Source organism: Pseudorasbora parva, chromosome 2, assembly GCF_024679245.1.
Source record: "Pseudorasbora parva isolate DD20220531a chromosome 2, ASM2467924v1, whole genome shotgun sequence".
In the NCBI taxonomy this organism is placed as follows: domain Eukaryota; kingdom Metazoa; phylum Chordata; class Actinopteri; order Cypriniformes; family Gobionidae; genus Pseudorasbora; species Pseudorasbora parva.
The window spans coordinates 24,213,006-24,235,950 of NC_090173.1; the positions used below are offsets into that span (position 1 = coordinate 24,213,006).

The 22,945-nt window shown below is 38.8% G+C and overlaps 1 protein-coding gene across 1 annotated transcript in view; it reads left to right on the forward strand.

Moving 5' to 3' along the window:
* itga2b (integrin, alpha 2b) overlaps nucleotides 1-21,176 on the forward strand; it is a 37,455-nt gene extending 16,279 nt beyond the window's left edge. The window contains exons 8-30 of the mRNA XM_067412732.1: nucleotides 951-995; nucleotides 1,123-1,166; nucleotides 1,281-1,343; nucleotides 4,915-4,967; nucleotides 5,066-5,277; nucleotides 8,015-8,200; nucleotides 9,273-9,318; nucleotides 11,073-11,180; nucleotides 11,481-11,536; nucleotides 12,007-12,158; nucleotides 12,493-12,597; nucleotides 12,694-12,761; nucleotides 12,849-12,996; nucleotides 15,051-15,143; nucleotides 15,248-15,327; nucleotides 15,629-15,709; nucleotides 16,315-16,420; nucleotides 16,507-16,659; nucleotides 16,989-17,102; nucleotides 19,832-19,948; nucleotides 20,047-20,148; nucleotides 20,225-20,347; nucleotides 20,435-21,176. Of these exons, the coding sequence (XP_067268833.1) occupies nucleotides 951-995; nucleotides 1,123-1,166; nucleotides 1,281-1,343; nucleotides 4,915-4,967; nucleotides 5,066-5,277; nucleotides 8,015-8,200; nucleotides 9,273-9,318; nucleotides 11,073-11,180; nucleotides 11,481-11,536; nucleotides 12,007-12,158; nucleotides 12,493-12,597; nucleotides 12,694-12,761; nucleotides 12,849-12,996; nucleotides 15,051-15,143; nucleotides 15,248-15,327; nucleotides 15,629-15,709; nucleotides 16,315-16,420; nucleotides 16,507-16,659; nucleotides 16,989-17,102; nucleotides 19,832-19,948; nucleotides 20,047-20,148; nucleotides 20,225-20,347; nucleotides 20,435-20,536 (2,357 nt within the window). The 3' untranslated portion in view covers nucleotides 20,537-21,176. The remainder of the gene's footprint in view (nucleotides 1-950; nucleotides 996-1,122; nucleotides 1,167-1,280; nucleotides 1,344-4,914; nucleotides 4,968-5,065; nucleotides 5,278-8,014; nucleotides 8,201-9,272; nucleotides 9,319-11,072; nucleotides 11,181-11,480; nucleotides 11,537-12,006; nucleotides 12,159-12,492; nucleotides 12,598-12,693; nucleotides 12,762-12,848; nucleotides 12,997-15,050; nucleotides 15,144-15,247; nucleotides 15,328-15,628; nucleotides 15,710-16,314; nucleotides 16,421-16,506; nucleotides 16,660-16,988; nucleotides 17,103-19,831; nucleotides 19,949-20,046; nucleotides 20,149-20,224; nucleotides 20,348-20,434) is intronic.
* Nucleotides 21,177-22,945: the final 1,769 nt, after the last annotated feature.

A 22,945-nucleotide genomic window follows, 5' to 3' on the forward strand; every position in this document is an offset into this window, starting at 1 on the left:
ACCCTACCTCAGCATACTGAATGCCCAGACATGTAAGACAACAATTGTGACTGCCAGCTGGTGACTGACATCCAGAAAGGCATGGGTGGAATGACATCTTAAAAAAGACGTAGTGTCAGACGTGTACTCTTCTAGAGGACTCAGGGAGATTGCCGCAGCAAAAACGCAGATAAATAGTACAACATTGCACTCACTGAACCAACAGAGATGCTGTGAAAACAGCAGTTGTTTTTAGCTCTCCAGTGAGACGCAGTCCTTGCTGAATGTGCCTTTCCACCAGAACTCAAACTTCTTCTCCTTCTCTCGCCTTCGAATCTTTGTATCCCCTTCATGGAACGAGGGTTACATTCGTAACCGACACGTTTTCTGTCGATGAATGTATGCAAACAGTTGAACGTGACCAACTGAAATGGAACTAATCATTGTTATACAGCTCAGTAAGTCTTATTGTTTGAATCTTGTTTTATTGATTTACCTGTGATTACCATGTTACTATGCCTAATATCGATCTAGCTTACTGCAGTGTGCAACTGCAGTAAGTCTCATAGGAGAGTAGAGTGTCTCATAGTAGCCGCACAGAGTAGCGTTATAAAATAACTTTCAGCACACTCAAATGTATCTAATATAATAAACAGTGCTGCATTAACCTCACGTACATATGAGTGGAAGAAGCAGAAGCAGTTGTTTGCCGCATAATAAAAGCTCTACAAAAGCAAGCCGTTATCAAGCTACGTCTTTGTTTTGAATAAACAACCTCTAGCGGCTACAACTACATATTGTGTCTTTAACATTCCATATAGAACCTATACTTCTAAAAGTGTAATAATAATAATAATAATAATAATAATAATAATAATAATAATAATAATAATAATAATAATAATAATAAATTAATGAAATTATACAATCTAAAACATCCAATGATGTTTGCTAATTTTTTTGCATCATAGGATATTCCGTTGCTGCTGGGCAGTTTAATGAAGACCATTTCCCAGGTGATAAGCAGAATTGAAAAACTGTCTTAATTTTTATGTGTTTAATTTTAACAGCAGCTTTTAGAAATGAGTTTGGTCTGCTGCTCTTATCTCTTTTCTCTTTTTTCTTATTTGAAAATGATTACAGATTATGTTGTTGGCGTCCCAAACGATCTGCACACTGCAGGCTCTGTAAGTGCGCTTACACTGTTATGTGGATTATTATGCACTCCAATTATGCTCTTGCACAGTTACACGATTATGAAACTAATCAGTCATGGTCATGTACTGTCCTTTTTTTTTTAGGTCAAAATAATAGACGGAGCAACAGTGCCCCTGCAAATCATGAAGGCGTTTAGTGGCACCCAGGTTAAACTTGTTTCTGTTTTTAAATTTACAGGATATGAACCAATAAAAAATGTAACAATAGTGTCTATTATAGGCTAACACTAAGGTTCAAATGTTTGAAGCCAGTTTTTAATGTTAAAATTGTATTTAAAAATTGCATTTTGTAATCGAACTGACGAATATAAGGTGTTGGAACAGGGAATCCATGTGTGGACCACGGATGCTGCCTGTCATTGACTTACATAGGCATCACTTCCATGTACCCATCATGGAATTTTCGGCGATTCCGTGAAACTATACCACAGATTTTTGAGTTAAGGGTTTGTGTTCATTTCACGGAATTCTGTGAGACTAGATTGCATTATCAAGATGAATTTGTTCTGACACAGTTTAACTATGAGTTCTTCTCATATGTTATTAGCATTTTCTAAACTATAGCGAATAAATAAACTGTGATAATGTGAGAAAATGTAAAAGCCGTCTGAATATTCAGTCAAAAAAACAGTCAAACCCTGAATTTGGTTTGACTGTAAATATTTCTGACAGCAAAGAGTAAAAATTAGCTTATAATTTACAGTGAAAATCGTCTCGAATCGCTGAATTTCCTGCAGGGAGAGTCACACTGCCATCCCACAAGACCCAATCAGTGGACTATTGGATAACGCTGGGAAAGCGTGCCCCTGGAGGCTTCTGCAGAAGCCATACTCCCCCGAAGGAGATAACGTGTGGAAATAACACGTATGGACTGGCCGTGGGCAGTACTACCTCCCAGGGATGGCCCCGGCCCTCTTGGGCGGGGGACAGTTACCGCACTGAGACGGCAGGGCGGGCTCTGCCAAGGGAAAGACATGGGCTCGCCGTAGGGAGCCGTACCATGGAGAATACACATATGGGACCACCGTGGGGGTCACTACATATGGAACCCAGCCTAACACAAGTTCCACAATACATACAAATGTTAGACCTGGCGTCAGACGCTCCGCCACGTCTGACTGCCGCGGGTTGCAGAGGACTCGACAGGGTTCGCCATTCTGGGGAACTCGACTGGAGCATAAAAGTGCACATATCCTTGTCTTGGCGCACATATTCGTTCCAGAGGAAGGGAGTGGCGCAGCAAGCTGACACTACTCCCCCGGCCAGGTCCCACTGGCCGGAGGGAGGAAGTGGTGCTGCTGCCACTTGCTTTCGAGCAGGATCCTCCATCTCTGGGTGGCCTGACTCAGGGTCTCTTATGACGGCGCTTGCCACCTGGCGTGGCAGTGGCCTGAGTGGCCTGGGTGTCCTTCCCGCTGCCGGGATCCGTCAGACGAAATCATCATATGAAATCACTTTCAGATGATGCTTTCATAACTGAGAAAAATTAGATGGCTAGAGATGGCTCCTGCTGTTATTAAGTAACAAATTCAGTTGAGTGCACTAGAAAACTAGAAAAAAGAAAGAAATAGCTTCTAAGGGTGATGAATGTAGTTTTGTATAACAGCAACCAAAGCGCCTAATTTAGCACATTAGCATCTGTAAAGATCATTGCCTGGGGCAACTGCCAGATTTTCCTTTGATTTGTGCTATGTCTACATTAGGTATGATCACATTTTGTTCTTGTACTTGTACACAGATGGTTCATGGCCATCGATGGGCGAGATGACCCTCCCGGAGGAGCTCTGGAAAAGGACTACCCTCGTGCATGTCCATGAGTGCCTGTGCTTGATGTACCTGAAGCAACGCCATGGCATGCAGGGCGGACGCGGCCTGGGCCCAGGACCTGTAGTACTTCTCGGTCAGACCGGAAGAGACTCTACAGGCCCTGGACGGGAGCTTCGGGTCCCCGCGCCAGCTAGAGGCGAACGTTGGACACAGTTGCATCGCGAATGGCCCGCTCCACCGGCGGGAGACCCTCATACTCTCTGGCCTGCCCGCCGTCGAGGGTAGTGAGGAGGGAGGAGCCACCAGGTCGCTCGCGGGCGCTAAACGGTGCTTTCCACGACCTAGTCAGCTCCTCACCTCCAGGAAGAAAGGCACCGGGGAGGGACGCTGAGCGTGACCCGCCCCGAGAAACCAATCGTCCAACCTAGAAGGTTCGGGACGTGGTGGAGGGTTCCACTCAAGCCCGACCTTTTCGGCAGCCCGGGAAAGCATAGCGGTCAACTCGACATCCGACTCGACCGTTCCCACTCTCCCAGAGGTAGGCAGTACAGCCGAATCTTCATCCCCAGAGGACTGAAACTCCCCCTTCGATGCAGCGATCGACATCTGCTCGTCCGTGGGTGCCCCAAAGGACACCGTCGGCCGCGCATATGGGGGGCCGAGGGGTTCCTCCGGAAGCACCACCGCTTGTGAGCGATTAGGGTCCCGCGGAGACTCCCTCGACGGGTTTGTCCTAACCGTGATCCTCAGGTCACCCCGGCCATCCGTCAAAGTAGGTCTATTCTGCTAGGCAGGAATAGACCTAAATCGAGCTATAGGTAGGGGGACTTCACCTTCCCGAAGGTAGGCAAGTCTCGACCTAAGCGCCGAGATAGTCATGTTCTCGCAGTGAGATCACAAGCTATCCATAAACGCCGCCTCAGCGTGCTCTAAGCCCAGGCACGTGATACAGTGCTCGTGACCGCAAGCGGGCAACAGGGAACGACCGCATCCAGAAACGCATGGGTGGAAAGACATCCTGAAAAGGATGTCCCAGGGATCGACCGCGGCAATATAACAGGTTTTGTGTACAGCCTGTTTCTGCTCTCACCAGAAAAAGGAACACGCCCAGCGAACCAACTGTGTGTGGTGTGTGTGTGTGTGTGTAGTGCAATTTGCTCAGATTCACAGCAGTTTGCTGTGAAAACAGCAGCTCTCTCAGCAGCAGTGAGATCGCGGTCGCGCTGTCTTGTGCCGTCTGGCCAACACAAGCGCAATTTCCCCTGGCACACGCTTTCTCTCTCTCTCTTGCAAGATAGCAGGCAGTCAGATGCTTCATCAACACCGTTCGGCTCTGAAGTGAATGACAACAGTGCGTGGCGATCGCTTCCACTTTATACCCACGCAGCGGGGCGGGGTGCGATATGCAAAGCATGCACGCCAATGTTCATTGGCCCATTTTCTATATCTCGAAGCTGATAGGGGTTTCCAGATGTAATCCCAATTCGTCGGTCTATGTCCGACGTACGTGGAACGTGACCGATTGAAAGGGAACATTATATTTTACAAGACAATACATTGTTTTTTATGGTAAAATATTGTTAAAATGGTTTTATGATACACTCCCAATTACAATGTTGAGGTCAGTATAAGATAAGCTATACATAAAAATAAATCAAATAAATTATGTTCTTTTGAACTTTCTATTCATCAAATAATTCTGAACAAAAAGTATCACAGTCACAAACATATTATCAATTCAAAATTGATGTTTGATAATGTAATTGATCATGTTTATTGAGCATCAAATCCTCGTTGGTTTCTGAAGGATCATGTGACACTGAAGACTATAGTAATTATGCTGAAAATTCATTCATAGTATTGTTTTTACTGTAGTTTTGATCATATAATTGCAGACTGGGTGGACATAATTTTTTTTTCAAAACATACAATTTTGTCTTGTGTTCTGTAGATAGCAGCTTATTTTGGGCATTCTGTGGCAGTAACAGATATCAACAGAGATGGGTAAATGATTCCTGCAGACCAATTTCTCTTTGTGGCAGTTCATGAGAATTTTTAGAATGTTTTTTAGATGAACTATATATCCCCTTTGTGGTCATCAGGTGGGACGACATCCTGATTGGAGCACCACTTTTTATGGAGCAGTTGTCTACTCAGAAATTTCGAGAAGTGGGACAAGTATATGTTTACCTGCAACGCAAGGGCTTCTCCTTCTCCTCCAGGCCCAACCAGATACTGACAGGGACATATGCCTATGGCCGTTTTGGCAGTGCCGTAGCCCCTTTGGGAGACATCGACCATGATGGGTTTAATGGTGAGGACTACTCTGACATTACAAAGTATAATTTATTGTGAAACGTGTAATGTTTTTTATTGATAATTCTGAGCATAAACCATCTGTGTACAAGTACAAGAACAAAATGAACAGCCAAATGGTTTTAATGTAGACATAGCACAAATCAAAGGAAAATCTGGCAGTTGCCCCAGGCAATGATCTTTACAGATGCTAATGTGTTAAATTAGGCACTGTGGTTGCTGTTATACAAAACTACATTCATCACCCTTAGAAGCTATTTCTTTCTTTTTACTAGTTTTCTAGTGCACTCAACTGAATCTGTTACTTAATAACAGCAGGAGCCATCTCTAGCCATCTTATTTTTCTCAGTTATGAAAGCATCATCTGAAAGTGATTTGACCTATATGGGTCAGGTGTTCATCAAAAGTGATAGTATAATTCATATTCATGCCGAGTTACCGTGCTTATATCTTAAGGAAAACATTGCCATGAGATTACACTGTAAAGGATTCTGTTCACATTCTGTTCACAACATTGTATGATGATAACGTTTCAGGTATCATGGGAAGGAATATAAAGCATATGTATTTAGCTTATGGCAACATCCTTTTACAAGTCTATACTTTTTACTTGAACTATACCATTCAAAAGTTTGTGGTTGATTTTTAGATTTTTCAAAAAGAAGTTTCTTATGCTCACCATGTCTGCATGTATGTGATTGAGAAATAAAATAAAAAAAATATTATGACATATTATTACAATTAAAAAAAAGTTTTAATATATTTTCAAATGTAATTTATTGTCGTGGTGGCAAAGCTGTGAATAAAGTTTATATTTATTTTAATAAATATATATCTTACTGACCCCAAAATTTGTGTATAAATAATACCATCTTAACAATATTTTATTATAAATGCACATGTATTATCTTGTAAAATATAATACAGATTTACACTATTAATTAATGATAAAGTAGTTTGTACCTTTTACTGTCAAAAAATACATAAATTTACAGTGTAGTAAGTAAAATTGCAGTATAGTATGGTACAGTGCCTTGCGAAAGTATTCGCCCCCTTGAACTTTGTGACCATTTGCCACATTTCAGGCTTCAAACATAATGATATAAAACTGTAATTATTTGTGAAGAATCAACAACAAGTGGGACACTATCGTGAAGTGGAACAAAATTTATTGGATATTTCAAACTTTTTTAACAAATCAAAAACTGAAAAATTGGGCGTGCAAAATTATTCGGCCCCCTTAAGTTAATACTTTGTAGCGCCACCTTTTGCTGCGATTACAGCTGTAATACGCTTGGGGTATGTCTCATCAGGAGCCATCAGTTTTGCACATCGAGAGACGGAAATTTTTGCCCATTCCTCCTTGCAGAAAAGCTTGAGCTCAGTGAGGTTGGATGGAGAGTGTTTGTGAACAGCAGTTTTCAGTTCTTTCCACAGATTCTCTACTGGATTCAAGGCCTGGACTTTGACTTGGCCATTCTAACACCTGGATATGTTTATTTTTGAACCATTCCATTGTAGATTTTCCTTTATGTTTTGGATCATTGTCTTGTTGGAAGACAAATCTCCGTCCCAGTCTCAGGTCTTTTGCAGACTCCTTCAGGTTTTCTTACAGAATGGTCCTGTATTAGGCTCCATCCATCTTCCCATCAATTTTAACCATCTTCCCTGTCCCTGCTGAAGAAAAGCAGGCCCAAACCATGATGCTGCCGCCACCATGTTTGACAGTGGGGATGGTGTGTTCAGGGTGATGAGCTGTGTTTCATTGTTGCCAAAAAAGTTCAATTTTGGTTTTATCTGACCAGAGCACCTTCTTCCTCATGTTTGGTGTGTCTCCCAGGTGGCTTGTGGCAAACTTTAAACAACACTTTTTATGGATATCTTTAAGAAATGGCTTTCTTCTTGCCACTCTTCCATAAATGCCAGATTTGTGCAGTACACAACTAATTGTTGTTCTATGGTCAGAGTCTCCCACCTCAGCTGTAGATCTCTGCAGTTCATCCAGAGTGATCATGGGCCTCTTGGCTGCATCTCTGATCAGTCTTCTCCTTGTATGAGCTGAAAGTTTAGAGGGACGGCCAGGTCCTTCCATTACAATATTATCGCTTGCACATTGCTCCTTGGGATGTTTAAAGCTTGGGAAATCTTTTTGTATCCAAATCCGGCTTTAATCTTCTCCACAACAGTAACAGTACTGGTGTGTTCCTTGTTCTTCATGATGCTCTCTGCGCTTTAAACGGACCTCTGAGACTATCACAGTGCAGGTGAATTTATACCGAGACTTGATTACAAACAGGTGGATTTTATTTATCATCATTAGTCATTTAGGTCAACATTGGATCATTCAGCCTCACTGAACTTCTGGAGAGAGTTTGCTGCACTGAAAGTAAAGGGGCTGAATCATTTTGCATGCCCAATTTTTCTGTTTTTGATTTGTTAAAAAAGTTTGAAATATCCAATAAGTTTAATTCCACTTCATGATTGTGTCCCACTTGTTGTTGATTCTTCACAAAAAAATTACAGTTTTATATCTTTATGTTTGAAGCCTGAAATGTGGCAAAAGGTCGCAAAGTTCAAGGGGGGCGAATACTTTCGCAAGGCACTGTAACAGTTAAACCAGTTAACAAGTGGCATTTTCTGTTTATTATTATTTTTTAGATGGTCTATTTCATATTTAGTGTGGCTTTTAATTAAAAAAAAACTGCAAATGTGATTTAATATTCCTTTATTTTCAGATGTAGCTGTGGGGGCACCTGGCTCTGGTGAAGGCGGTAAAGTGTTTATTTACCTGGGTCAAGGTGATGGTCTGACCAACCAGTGTGTTCAAGTCATTGAGAGCCCATTTCACGCCCTCACAGATCCTCCAATGTTCGGCTTCAGCATGAGAGGAGGGACAGATATTGATGATAATGGATATCCAGGTATGTCATATATTACTTGAAAATATTTGAAAAACGTTGATGCATTATTTCTTCTCAGGAACACAAAAAGTCAAACGATAAAAAATACAATGAGATGCATCAATGAAATGAATGTAAAAACTTTCTTTTCGTTTTCAATACACTCCAAAAAATAGCATGTTGGTCTTACTTAATACAATTATGAGACCTATTTCGCACACCTGAACTTAAACTTGGTTAATTGCACTGATTGCACTAAAATTCATCCTAAGTGAATGAGATCACACCAGTTTCATTTGACACATTATGTGAATGTTTCCTGAACATCATGTTGTTTTAGTGCAGAGTTGTAGGAGTTTTGTGTGTTTTTGAGAAGATGGAAAGGCCTGTTAGAGTTTAAGTGTTTCATTTTTAGTTATTTTGAACATTAAAAATATTTTGTAGAATATAATTTATTTTATGGTGACCACTGTGGTGAAGAGCTGAGCTTGTGGTTAGGTTGTGAGTAGCTGTTGTACCCACATACATCCCATGATCGTTCGATTTTGAGAGGTAGAATTGAAGACTAAGTAGATGATGTATTTGCTGACCCTCAAGCTAAACTATTTTATTAATGTCTTATGCTCTCATGCTTGGAGTACAAAACCCACAAATAACTGGATGGTAGACCCAACAAAAGCTTTAGAGACTGTCCTTAAAGTTTGAATGTGTGTTGTGAACAAACTCAACAAACAACCATTTCCCACAATCCCTTGGGAGGAGTAAAGAGCTGTCTGTGAGACAGGAATGCTTTAGCCAGTACCGTAGCCCTCTTAGTACATATATAAATGGAAAAAGGCTCTGACACTGGGGTCCAGTGTGGACATGCCAATGCTTTTTGACACAAAGCACCTCAAGCTCCTAAGAGGGACTCTTGGCACTCTTAGGTCACTTATCACAGACAAAGTAGTCCCCACACTTCTTTTCCTCCAGTTTAACATGACTGTCTTCAATCCCTGTTTTACTTGCTATGTGGTGTTTGCTAGAGAGATTTCTAAATGTCAAGGCATATTATAGGCTTTGTTTTTTAATATGCTTTGTTTTTCTCCTTTAGATCTCATCATTGGTGCTTGGGGTGTGAGCAAAGTGGCAACCTACAGGTGTTAATTTATTTACTGAAAACACACCCAATTTCTTAAATTGTAATCAAATGGCCATATATGCTAAGTCCTTTTTAGTATATTTGTCTAAACCAGAGGTTCTCAACTGGTTTTGCTTCATGACCTAGAATTTCCATTGGACATCATATGGTGACTTAACTCAGGGGCAAGATCCAAGATATGGTTGTCTTTGTTTCTTCAGTAGAACACAAATGAAGATTTTTAACTCCAACCATTGCAGTCTGACAGTCGTATAATGTATGTGAATGTTGACAAATCTGGGAGATTAAAAAAAAAAAAAACATGCAGAGACAAATGAATATTAAACGCTGCAAATCAAATTGTGGGACATTGCGACACATTGATGTCTTAAGACACAAAACGATCGGTTTGTGTGAGAAACAGAACAGTATATATACTGTTCTGTTTCTCACACAAACCGATCGTTTTGTGTCTTAAGACATCAATGTGTCGCAATGTCCCACAATTTGATTTGCAGCGTTTAATATTCATTTGTCTCTGCATGTTTTTTTTTTTTTTAAGGTAAATATATTTTTTAAGGTAAATATATATATATATATATATATATATATATATATATATATATATATATATATATATATATATATATATATATATATATATATATATATATATATATATATTTACCTCTAATACAACCCTGTCCAACAGTCTTCAGCAAGCAAGCCCTTTTGGTAAGAAATTATATAAATACTGTATAAATACTCGCACAAACTGATCGCTTCGTGTCTTAATTTTATATTTTAGTCCCAGAGCATATGCAGTCTATGCCCACTTTACTGTCCATGTCCAGAAAGGGAATAAAAACATCATCAAAGTAGTCCATATGTGACATCAGTTGGTTGATAAGAATCTCTTGAAGCATCGAAAATACATTTTGGTCCAAAAATATAAAAAACTACGACTTTATTCAGCATTGTCTTCTCTTCCTTGTTCCTCCAAAAAGATTCAAACGGTTCATGAATCAGTGAATCAATCAATGATTCGGGTCGCCAATGTCACGTGATTTCAGAAGTTCGGATCACGTCAAATTGCCAAACTGCTGAAATCACGTGACTTTGGCGACCCGAATCATTGATCGATTCACTGATTCATGAACCGTTTGAAACTTTTTAGACCAAAATGTACAGTATTTTCGATGCTTCAAGAGATTCTAATGAACCAACTGATGTCACATATGGATTACTTTGATGATGTTTTTATTCCCTTTCTGGTCATGGACAGGAAAGTGGGCATTGACTGCATATGCTCTGGGACTAAAATATAAAATATCTTAAACTGTGTTTTGAAGATGAATGGAGGTCTTACGGGTGAGGAATGACATTAGGGTGAGGAGTTAATGACATAAAATTCCTTTTTGGGTGAACTAACCCTTTAAGACATCAATATGTCGTCACGATTTGCAGGGTTTAATATGGATTTGTCTGTGCATGTTTTTTTTTAACTTTTATAGATTTTTTCTACCATTCACGTGCATTATACGACTGACAGACTGTAACGGTTGGTGTTAAAAATCTTCATTTGTGTTCTACTGAAGAAACAAAGTCACCTTGCCCTTGGGGTAAGCAGATAAACATCCAAATTTCTTTTTCGGGTGAACTATCCCTTTAAGCCGTTTTTCCCTGCTGTGGGTCGTGTCCCACCATTTGAGAACCACTGATCTGAACTATGATTCTGTGTGTTGGATCAATAACGTGTTTTTACTTTACCAGAGCACAGGCTGTAGTGAGGACACAGGCTCGACTCTCATTCTTCCCTGAACTTTTGAACCCCGAAGAAAAATTCTGTCAACTCCACCAGAGCAGCAACTTCATTACTTGGTAATACTTCTGAACTTAGTGCAAGAGACAGCATTACCGTGTAATCATGATTCAAGAGGACGGCATTCAAAATGTTTGATTAGTCAGCTATTAAAAGCTCCTCAAGGATTAGAAGAGTTTGTGTCAGGAATGGTAAAGTAAGCTATTAATGCACCCACATCCTTTTTTAGGAGTAATGCATCAAGGACTTTCATTGATCAGTCATGTAATCCATACTTTCTGCATGCTTTGAATACCAACCTTTATGTGGTACTTCTAAAGAATATATATCATCTCCACTTGTTTTATATTTTTCCATAGCTTTATAATTATGGCCTGCATCAGTGTATCTGGACACAGAATTCCCAAGGAAATTGGTATGTAACCATTAGTCATAAACAGGCCGTGATAATAACAATAACAATAACTATATAACTATAACTATGACTATATAGCATCCATGTTAACTAACATTTTCGTTCTTTTTATTATAAGCATGCACTGGAGTTCTGTTGTCTGCCTCTCTAAATGCTAAAGCTTTTCAAAGTTGGATGTATTATGATGTTTTTGTCATCCATTAGCAAAAAATAATAATAATTCTGAAAGTGATTCCAAGGATATCGTTTCTCAGTGCCATTAAATAGTTGTGGTTTGAACTCTGCTATTCACTATTATTTACAACTATATCTTCACCGCTAGCATCCTTGGTGTGAACTAGCCTTTATTAAAGTTTTGAATTCAACTTATTGTACATATAAAGGGTCTTGAGAGAAAACATTTAGTGTGCATTGAAAGTGTTATCAAAGATTTGCAGGTTTTTCAGCTGTTTGAAAAATATTTCCTCTAGTGCTCAACACAGAGCTTCAGCTGGACAGGATGAAGCAGAGCATGGCCAGACGAACCCTCTTATTGGAGTCCAACCAGCCATATACTTACTTCAATCTCTCGGTGGAAGGAAACTCAAGAGACGTGTGTAGAAATTTCACCGCCTACCTACTGGTGTGTTTCATCATCTTCAGCTATTTTGTTGTTTTTTTCCACAATGTTGATGCGCTGGAAATCTGACCTGTGGATAAGAAGCACGAGTCCTGTGACCTTCATGTTGCAGAACACTGAATGTTCTAGGTGCTTTTGAGAGTACAAAAACTAAACGCACATCAATTAGATCTAGTTGGCAGCACTGATAAACGATGAAAACAGAAATGCTTTTGTGCTCGAGCAGCTGGACAATGGTTCATTCATGATCTCTCTGCTATCAAATTCTCTCAATGGTCCTTTTTTGGCATGTAAAATGCAATAAGATGTTAAAGTTGCAGTGTTATTTCCTTTAAAGCCTGAGTTTAAGGACAAGCTAAGTCCAATCTTCTTCTCGGTGAACTACAGCCTGGCCGACTCCCAAGATGCAGTGCTGTATGGACAAAGTGCCGCTGTTGGACAGGTAAATGCTAGACCATACCTTTTTTTTTTCTTTTTCTTTTTACAATATCACAAATTCATTAACATGAACCCGTTGACATTTTTTTGTTGTGTCTAGACGCGGATAATACTAAACTGTGGTCATGATAACATCTGTATTCCAGACCTGAAGCTGAAAGCAGTAGTGTAAGTTCCTCTGTTAGCTACAGTATGAGTAACACATATGAAACCATCACAGACATTTATCTTAAGCAAACATTCTATCTAAAATAGGTCAACAGAACCAATCCTGATAGGCGATGAGAATCCAGCGCTGCTGATTATCAAGGCTGAAAATCAGGGAGAGGGAGCTTATGAGACTGAGCTATATATCAGCCCGCCAGCACACACACACTATCAGGGTGTTGTGAGCAACCAGGAGGTGAGGGTTTAGTCATTTTTCTGTTTGTTGTTGACAAAATCACAAACTACAGAACATTAAAGGATAGTTCGCCTAAAAATGAAAATTCTGTCATTTACTAACCCTCAAGTTGTTCCAAACTGGAATGAATTTCTTTCTTCTGCTGAACTCAGAAGATGATATTTTGAAGATATGGGTAACCAAATAGTTGATGGGCCCTATTGACTTACACAGTATTACTTCAATGTAAACTTGTTTCTTTCAGTGAGTTGCCAAAGCAACCTTTCTAAATTCATTATTTTTAAGATTAAGACTTTCAAATTTCAGACCCACTTTATATCAAGTGGCCTTAACTAGGCCTAATTTAAAATGCACTTATTGTGGACATGTTTTTACATTGTACACACTTTTTTTAAAAAAATATTAAACTGAAAACTGACCCATCCCACCACACCTGTCCCTAACTTTACCCTTAAACTGACCCATCCCACCACACCTGTCTCTAACTTTACCCTTAAACTGACCCATCCCACCACACCTGTCTCTAACTTTACCCTTAAACTGACCCATCCCACCACACCTGTCCCTAACTTTACCCTTAAACTGACCCATCCCACCACACCTGTCCCTAACTTTACCCTTAAACTGACCCATCCCACCACCCCTGTGCCTAACTTTACCCTTAAACTGACCCATCCCACCACACCTGTCCCTAACTTTACCCTTAAACTTACCCATCCCACCACCCCTGTGCCTAACTTTACCCTTAACTGACCCATCCCACCACACCTGTCCCTAACTTTACCCTTAACTGACCCATCCCACCACACCTGTCCCTAACTTTACCATTAAACTGACCCATCCCACCACACCTGTCCCTAACTTTACCCTTAAACTTACCCATCCCACCACACCTGTCCCTAACTTTACCCTTAAACTGACCCATCCCACCACACCTGTCCCTAACTTTACCCTTAACTGACCCATCCCACCACACCTGTCCCTAACTTTACCCTTAAACTGACCCATCCCACCACCCCTGTGCCTAACTTTACCCTTAAACTGACCCATCCCACCACACCTGTCTCTAACTTTACCCTTAAACTGACCCATCCCACCACACCTGTCCCTTACTTTAACCTTAAACTTACCCATCCCACCACACCTGTCCCTAACTTTACCCTTAAACGTACCCATCCCACCACACCTGTCCCTTACTTTAACCTTAAACTGACCCATCCCACCACACCTGTCTCTAACTTTACCCTTAAACTTACCCATCCCACCACACCTGTCTCTAACTTTACCCTTAAACGTACCCATCCCACCACACCTGTCCTTAATTTTACCCTTAAACTGACCCATCCCACCACATCTGTCTCTAACTGTACCCTTAAACTGACCCATCCCACCACACCTGTCCCTAAATTTACCCTTAAACTGACCCATCCCACCACACCTGTCCCTAACTTTACCCTTAAACTGACCCATCCCACCACACCTGTCCCTAACTTTACCCTTAAACTGACCCATCCCACCACACCTGTCCCTAACTTTACCCTTAAACTTACCCATCCCACCACACCTGTCCTTAACTTTACCCTTAAACTTACCCATCCCACCACACCTGTCCCTAACTTTACCTGTATCCCACCTCAATATCAGCAAAAGTGTTCAGGAATACAATATGAGCACAATAAATATATTGTACTTATTTATTTTTTTGATGCAAGTACATATGGCCACGTAATATTAAGTGGGGACACATTTATTTTATTTAATCTTTATTTCAATAAACAAAACCCATTTAAAATATTTTTATTTAACAATAACAACACTGGCACAAGGTTCATCTGAACTTGGTACATTTTTGGTATATAGTCTTAACAAAGCAAGATCTTCAAACAGATCATATTTTTTACTAAACTGTCTTCCCCTGGCCAGACAGCTAGTTCAATCCTAACAAATGAGATCTGACTGTGCCCTTTCTGTCAGCGCGTTTATTTTATGTTCATGTGAATAGTATAGCATTATTGCCAGGTTGTGTTACATACGGTGTAAAATGTGTTGTCCAGGGCTTCAGTCAGTTGGTGTGCAGTCAGAAGAAGGAGAACGGCTCAGTCATTGTGGTTTGTGATCTGGGAAACCCGATGGAGGGTGGACATCAGGTCAGGGTGACATAATCAACATAATAACCCACGTCAGATGATTTGACCATTAGTGATGAGCCTGTTTTAGAACATTTTGCTCTCGGTTGTTTTCTCTCATTTAGCTGAAAGCAGGTCTTTATTTCAGCATGGGTGGTCTGGAACAAGTGGAGAACCACATCACATTCCAAATGCAAATAAGAAGGTGTGTGAGCATCCATACACGCACACACGCACGCACACACACACACACACACACACACACACACACACACACACACACACACACACACACACACACACACACACACACACACACACACACACACACACACACACACACACAAAAACCATCTGTGCTCTTAGCAACAACAACAAAAAATGTCTCTCTATTGCTAGTTTGTCTGCTTCATCATAACAACCTAAACTTTCTGGTACATTTTGCCTATATTTACAATGATCATTATCTTCCATTTCTTTTTCTTGATCTCTCTTATTGTTTTCAGTAAGAACAGTCAGAACCCAGACAGTAACCTGGTCCAATTGCAGGTTAATGTTAATGCTGCAGCTTCCCTGGAGATGCGTGGGTTAGTTCTACTGCCATTTTCTCATATCACTTTGTTTCCCCCATTTAAAAAAAAGCCTGAAACAGATCATAGACATAGAAGACTTTAGCCTATATATATATATATATATATATATATATATATATATATATATATATATATATATATATATATATATATATATATATATATATATATATATAACTTTTTTGTTGTTGTTTTTTTATTTACTTTCTATTCATCAAAGAATCATGTCAAATAAAAATGTATCACAGTTTTCCCAAAAATATTAAGCAGCACAATTCTGTTTTTAATTTTGATTTCTGAAGGACCATGGGACACTGAAGTAATGGCTGCTGGAAATTAAGCTTTATTTTAGCTTTCTTAAATATATTAAAATTGTTATTTTAAATGTGAATTGTTGTTTGTCTGTATTTTTGATCCAATAAATGCAGACTGGGTGACCTTAGGAGACAATACATTTAAAAAAATACATAAAACTGACCCCTAACTCTTGAATGAGTATATGTAAAATAGTTGCTAACTTTCTTTTTGATTATACTTTCTCACTATTCTAAAAGTAAAACTGGTTTGGTTTTGAATGATAATTCTTTAATTAATTACAGTGTCTCGTCTCCTGTTGACTGTGTCCTGCCTATTGCTAAATGGGAGCCAAAGGATTATCCAGAAGACTTGAATGAAGTAGGCCCACTCGTAGAGCATGTATATGAGGTAATATGCTCAGTCTAGGATTATTAACACCTTCACTTCAGCAGTTTTACCATACTTATGCACAAGTTTCTATTTCCCTGTCTCAGCTAAGGAATATGGGCCCCAGTCCAGTCAATGTAAAGCTTACATTGGAGTTTCCTGTTTCACAAAATGAGTCCTATCTGCTGTATGTGTTTGCTAATGCCTCCCAAGAGCTCATCTCCTGTCAAGCAGACTACTCCAACATCGACCCACATGGGGTGAGAGTGCCCCCTACTGACTATGATTTTGAAACTAAACCCAATGAATAAGTCATTTGTCTGTAAATATAATCTTAAAACATTTTATTATACTATTGAAAAAGCATTTATGTAAACAACAATGTACTGTGGTGGTACTATGGTACAGTGTTACCATGTACATTAATACGTACCATTTAATAATCATATTCATATACATTGTCACTGAAAGCTGTTGTGGCATAACCATGGTACCATACACAAATAATTATGGTAAATTTTTGTAAGTGTAAAAGTGGAATACCGTTTTTTTCAATGGGATTAACCATTACCTTAACTATTTATCACAGTTAGTGAAGCTGAAGTCCTCCAACGTCACTGTAGGCCACTTTCATCATTTCAACAAACGCGACCTGTCACAAAAAACAGAATACGAGCAGCAGTGGCAACATGCAGTCCATGTGGTAAATAACCTACTATCATATATATATATATATATATATATATATATATATATATATATATATATATATATATATATATATATACACATACATACTCACCTAAAGGATTATTAGGAACACCTGTTCAATTTCTCATTATTGCAATTATCTAATCAATCACATGGCAGTTTCTTCAATGCATTTAGGGGTGTGGTCCTGATCAAGACAATCTCCTGAACTCCAAACTGAATGTCAGAATGGGAAAGAAAGGTGATTTAAGCAATTTTGAGCATGGCCAATGGTTGTTGGTGCCAGACGGGCCGGTCTGAGTATTTCACAATCTGCTCAGTTACTGGGATTTTCATGCATAACCATTTCTAGGGTTTACAAAGAATGGTGTGAAAAGGGAAAAACATCCAGCATGCGGCAGTCCTGTGGGCGAAAATGCCTTGTTGATGCTAGAGGTCAGAGGAGAATGGGCCGACTGATTCAAGCTGATAGAAGAGCAACTTTGACTGAAATAAACACTCGTTATACAACCGAGGTATGCAGCAAAGCATTTGTGAAGCCACAACATGCACAACCTTGAGGCGGATGGGCTACAACAGCAAAAGACTCTACCGGGTACCAATCATCTACACTACAAATAGGAAAAAGAGGATACAATTTGCACAAGCTCACCAAAATTGGACAGTTGAAGACTGGAAAAATGTTGCCTGGTCTGATGAGTCTCGATTTCTTTTGAATCAGAACTTGGCGTAAACAGAATGAGAACATGGATCTATCATGCCTTTGTACCACTGTGCAGGCTGGTGGTGGTGGTGTAATGGTGTGGGGGATGTTTGCTTGGCACATAGGCCCCTTAGTGCCAACTGGCCATTTTTAAATGCCACAGCCTACCTGAGAATTTTTTCTGACCATGTCCATCCCTTTATGACCACCATGTACCCATCCTCTGATGGCTACTTCCAGCAGGATAATGCATAATGTCACAAATCTTCAACCATGTCAAATTGGTTTCTTGAACATGACAATGAGTTCACTGTACTAAAATGGCCCCCACAGTCACCAGATCTCAACCCAATAGAGCATCTTTGGGATGTCATGGAACGGGAGCTTAGTGCCCTGGATGTGCATCCAACAAATCAACTGCAAGATGCTATCCTATCAATATGGGTCAACTTTCTAAAGAATGCTTTCAGCACCTTGTTGAATCAATGCCACGTAGAATTAGAGCAGTTTTGAAGGCAAAAGGGGGTCAAACACAGTATTAGTATGGTGTTCCTATATAATCCTTTAGAATAGTTCCTATATATATACACACTACCGTTCAAAAGTTTGGGCTAGTAGATTGTTTAAAGGTGTCATGAACTGGCTTTTTTATTTTTTTTATTCTGTTGTCTGAGGTAAACTGATGTTTGTGTGTTTTTACATTCAAAAACATCATAACTTATAAGTAATAGGCTATTTTATACACTGGTTTTGATGGACGTGCCGCACTGGAGACATAAATAGAAGTAAATGCCCACGGCAAGGATTGAATAAGATTTGCATATTTCATGAGCTTTAGCTTCCCTATCATATCTATGCCCCTGTCAGTTCACACGGATCGTTTTGAAAGCAGCAACTGCAATGATTGTCTCAACCACAGGTAAACGTCCTTATTAAACAAACACAATGATTTGTGTTTATCGATCGATATAAGGTCGATATAAGCGCAAACCGCGTGCACACGCACCCATCAGAGAGAGTGAACAGCGCAGATCAAGAAAGGAATATAATTTCACTATTCGAGATCAATCGGCCTGCTGACTGGCTTACGTTTTGGTACCCCGTCTGGCAACCATAGTCCCGGGACATTGGGCTTTGCGAGCCCTGGCCCATACATGTCTGAGTCCAGCATGCTAAAGGTATGTTCTTTTTGACACGTACACAATCATAACAATGCAATACTATTACATATATAAAAAACAGGTTTTACTCACATAAGTGTGTTGCACCATTCCTCCTGTCGGATCAAATATGCTATCTTCTTCCGAACAGCTCCATGAGTCGGTGGGCGGGGCTCTGAAACTTAGAGGATATTCTTATATTACCATGACTTTTTATGTTTCAAAAACTCAAGAGAAAGTTGATTTCATCACCGCTTTAGATATTTTTGAAAGGCATATTTTATGCTAACCAAGGCTGAATTTACGATAGATAATCAGATATACAATAAAACATTAATATTGTGATATAGTATTACAATTTAAAATAACTTGTTTCTATTGTAATATATTATAAATATTTTCCAGTCTTCAGGGTCACATGATCCTTCAGAAATCATTATAATATGCTGATTTGCTGCTCAAGAAACATTTCTTAATATAATCGAGAATCTGTGGTATTTCTTCAGTATACTTTGATGAATAGAAAGTTAAAAATAATAGAAAAAATAATTTATCTGAAATAAATTATATATATATATATATATATATATATATATATATATATATATATATATATATATATATATATATTATTATTATTATTATTATTATTATTATTATTATTATTATTATTTAGTAACAATTCTTTAATATCACTTTTTAATGCATCCTTACTGGATTAAGTTATGATTAAAAAATGGAACCCAGACTTTTGAACGGGAGTGTTTATTTTATTTTGCAATGTTTTGATTCTTATTTACCAATAGAGGGTGATGCAATGTTACAGACCATTTTTGCTTTATATCTGTCACTGTGCAGAACTGCTCTAGCAGTGACGAATGTCTTCTGTTTGAGTGTGAAGCTGCGGGACTTCAGAGAGATGAGAGAGCCATTGTAAGAGTGATGAGCAGGCTTTGGGTACAGACCTTCTTAAAGGTGGGCCAAACTTTAAAGATCAATCTGTAAACATTTAACAAGTTGCCTGATATTCATGCCCCTTTCTCTCTCTGTCTGTATCTCCGTTCTTTGCTCAGAGACCGTATGTAAATTACGTCCTTCACTCCACGGCTCACTATGAGGTGAAAGATGTGCCCTCAAAAATCCAGCCAGTTGTTCTACCCAGAGGAAAAGCACAGGTGAGCCGTCACTTCTTTGGATTGTATCATGTAATATATGCAACTCCTCTTAAACCTCCTTATAAAATCTGTCTAGACACATACAAATATAATATGGAGACGCCCAGATGGACAAGAGGAGGTTCCTGTGTGGTGGATAGTAGTGTCAGTCATCCCTGGACTCCTGTTACTGGCTGCCCTGAGCACCATCTTCTGGAAGGTACTTCCATATGTTGAACAGCAGAGGGTGCTTTGTGTCATGACAACATAAATCTCAATCCATGCTAACATACAACATTGTTTTAAGGTGGGATTTTTCAAGCGTAACCGTCCTCCAAGTGATGATGATGATGATGAGACACAGCAACTGAGTGGGGACCAGAACGAGATGTCAGACTGCAAATCTTGAGATGCTTTAAAGCCTTTTAAAGTTTTATGTGCTATATTATATTCTATACTTTATGCAGTTTTATTAAACACATATATCATGGTGGTTTGTTTATGGAATTGCAGGCATTAGCTCAGCATGCAGCAGTCATAGCTCATATAGCAGTTCAAGTGCAAATAGAAGTATATAAAAAATGTGCATTGTCTCCAACTCATTGGAGCATTGTTAGTATTTCAATGAGGTAATAATCCATTTTATTCATCAGTAGAGATCACTGAGCTGTAGACCTGGGTATGAGCCTTTTTCATAAAACCAATGTAAACAGACACTTCATTTAATGGCATTTATGAACTAATAGAATAATAATGCATATACTTCATGAATAATTCTTTCATCAATCATTGTAAGTGTTTTCATTTCTGGTGTTTTTGTTGTTATTTTATTCATTAATGTGTAATTAATGCTGCCTCCTTCAATTGTGTGTGTGTGTTATTCTATTAATCCTTGTTTTCTGACTGAAGATGTAAACAGTTTGAAATAAACGGTGACGTAATGCATCATGGGAATGTAGACCAGTAATTTACCAGTAAATGTTACATTTATTTCCCTTCATGGGCGGTGAAAGTAATGTACTGTAGTTTATTATTAGTGCAGCAAAACCTCACCTCATATTACAGTAAAATACCTTCCAATGATGTAAAAGCTAAGTACTGGCTATTTAACAGTTATTTAACCAGAACTCTACAGCAAGGTTTAACAGTGAATGCAATGTAAGTCGCTTTGGATAAAAGCGTCTGCCAAATGCATAAATGATTAATCATATCAACAACAACAAAAAAGACAACATTATTGTGGGAGTATTTTTGTATTTTCAAAATACTAATTACTTGTATTTTATTTAAATACATTTTTCACATTAGTATTTTGCATTTTATTTTGTTACATTTCATGATCCAGTATTTGTAGTTTGTAACAAAATAGTTTCTGATGTATTTGTGCCCTTGTGTAATCAGAAATGTCCTACTTCCCACTTCTGAAGTCACGATTACGAGCTCATCACATTCCCAAGTTTGACTTGAGAGGGCCTATTTTTTAACTAGGAAACTATTAACGGTAATTCATTCAATGTATTTCCTCTATTGTTTAGAGGTGCAAACTGCCCCATTCAGTTTGTCTCCCCGGCACACATTCACACCTCTGTGACCTGGTTATGGCTTTACTTATTATTCATTTTATTATACCTCATTTCTAAAGTAAACTTCTCACCGGGGAAAACCGGGGCGAAAGTAACGCGGGACGAAAGTAACAAAGTGATTTTCTCAGAGCCCTGACTACATTTACATTCCAAGCTATGACAGCACGTTCAGAACGCAACCTTTGATGGATCTGCCAAAAATCATTTGATTTCGTCACAAAATATAGTTTTCGAGTACGAAAATTAAATTACTGAAGCGGTCCTTTTTTTCTAATTACAAGTTGTGTTTCTTGTTTCATGTGTCACATTAATGATCACTCTACAGATTTATTGCTGTTACACATCCTGAAGGTTTGTCTTTTCAGAGTTTTTCAGTAAAAAGTAAATTGTGTTTAAATGTGAGGACTTCCTGTCGGGACGAAAGTAACACTTGTTACTTTTGTCCCACTTTTATATATATATGCATTGCATATTATTGCATATTATGCTAATTTAATTTTCATATTGTTCATATTGTTGAAGAAAATAATTATCAAATAGATTGACATTGCGCCAAAAAATATTCCAAACCTACAAGTTTGTATTGTCAGGTTATATTTGAAACATTTGATTAAGCTTGAAATTTAAAATGAAAATGTAATTTAATTTTTTTTTTTGCAAAGATAAAGTAGCTACAAAATATGTTTGCAGTTACATATTAAAAAGGTCATAGTCAGGTATATTTAATAAAAATAAAGAGTAACACAAAACAATCTAGCTTATATTGTTGTGTTACTTTTGACCCACCTGTGTGTTACTTTCGTCCCAACTGATGGGGTCAAAAGTAACAATCTTCATCTTATGTTTAAAGTGAAATTATACTGTAATCGTTTTGCATTTGTACAAAATACTACCTGCTATTGTACCACACTTGTGAGTTATTGACCAGAGCAAAAATATATCTCTGTCTAAAAAAATATTTTTTTAAATTATGTTTTTCTGAAAAATGGTAGGCCTACTTTCGCCCCTGCTCTCCCCTGACCTTCCTAACTCTGGGTGTCTCTGCACTCAGTTAGCTGGAGTCGTATTTAAATCGTAATGTTTATGTGTAAAACTTTAAATGATCAAAGAAAAAAATCAACGAAACTGAGGTAACGGCGTTCAACTGATTCAAATTTGGAAAAAAAAAAAACAGGCGAGAGAGGGCGCACGGGAGCACTCCAGGATCTCCCCCCTCCCATCTGGGACAACAGGAC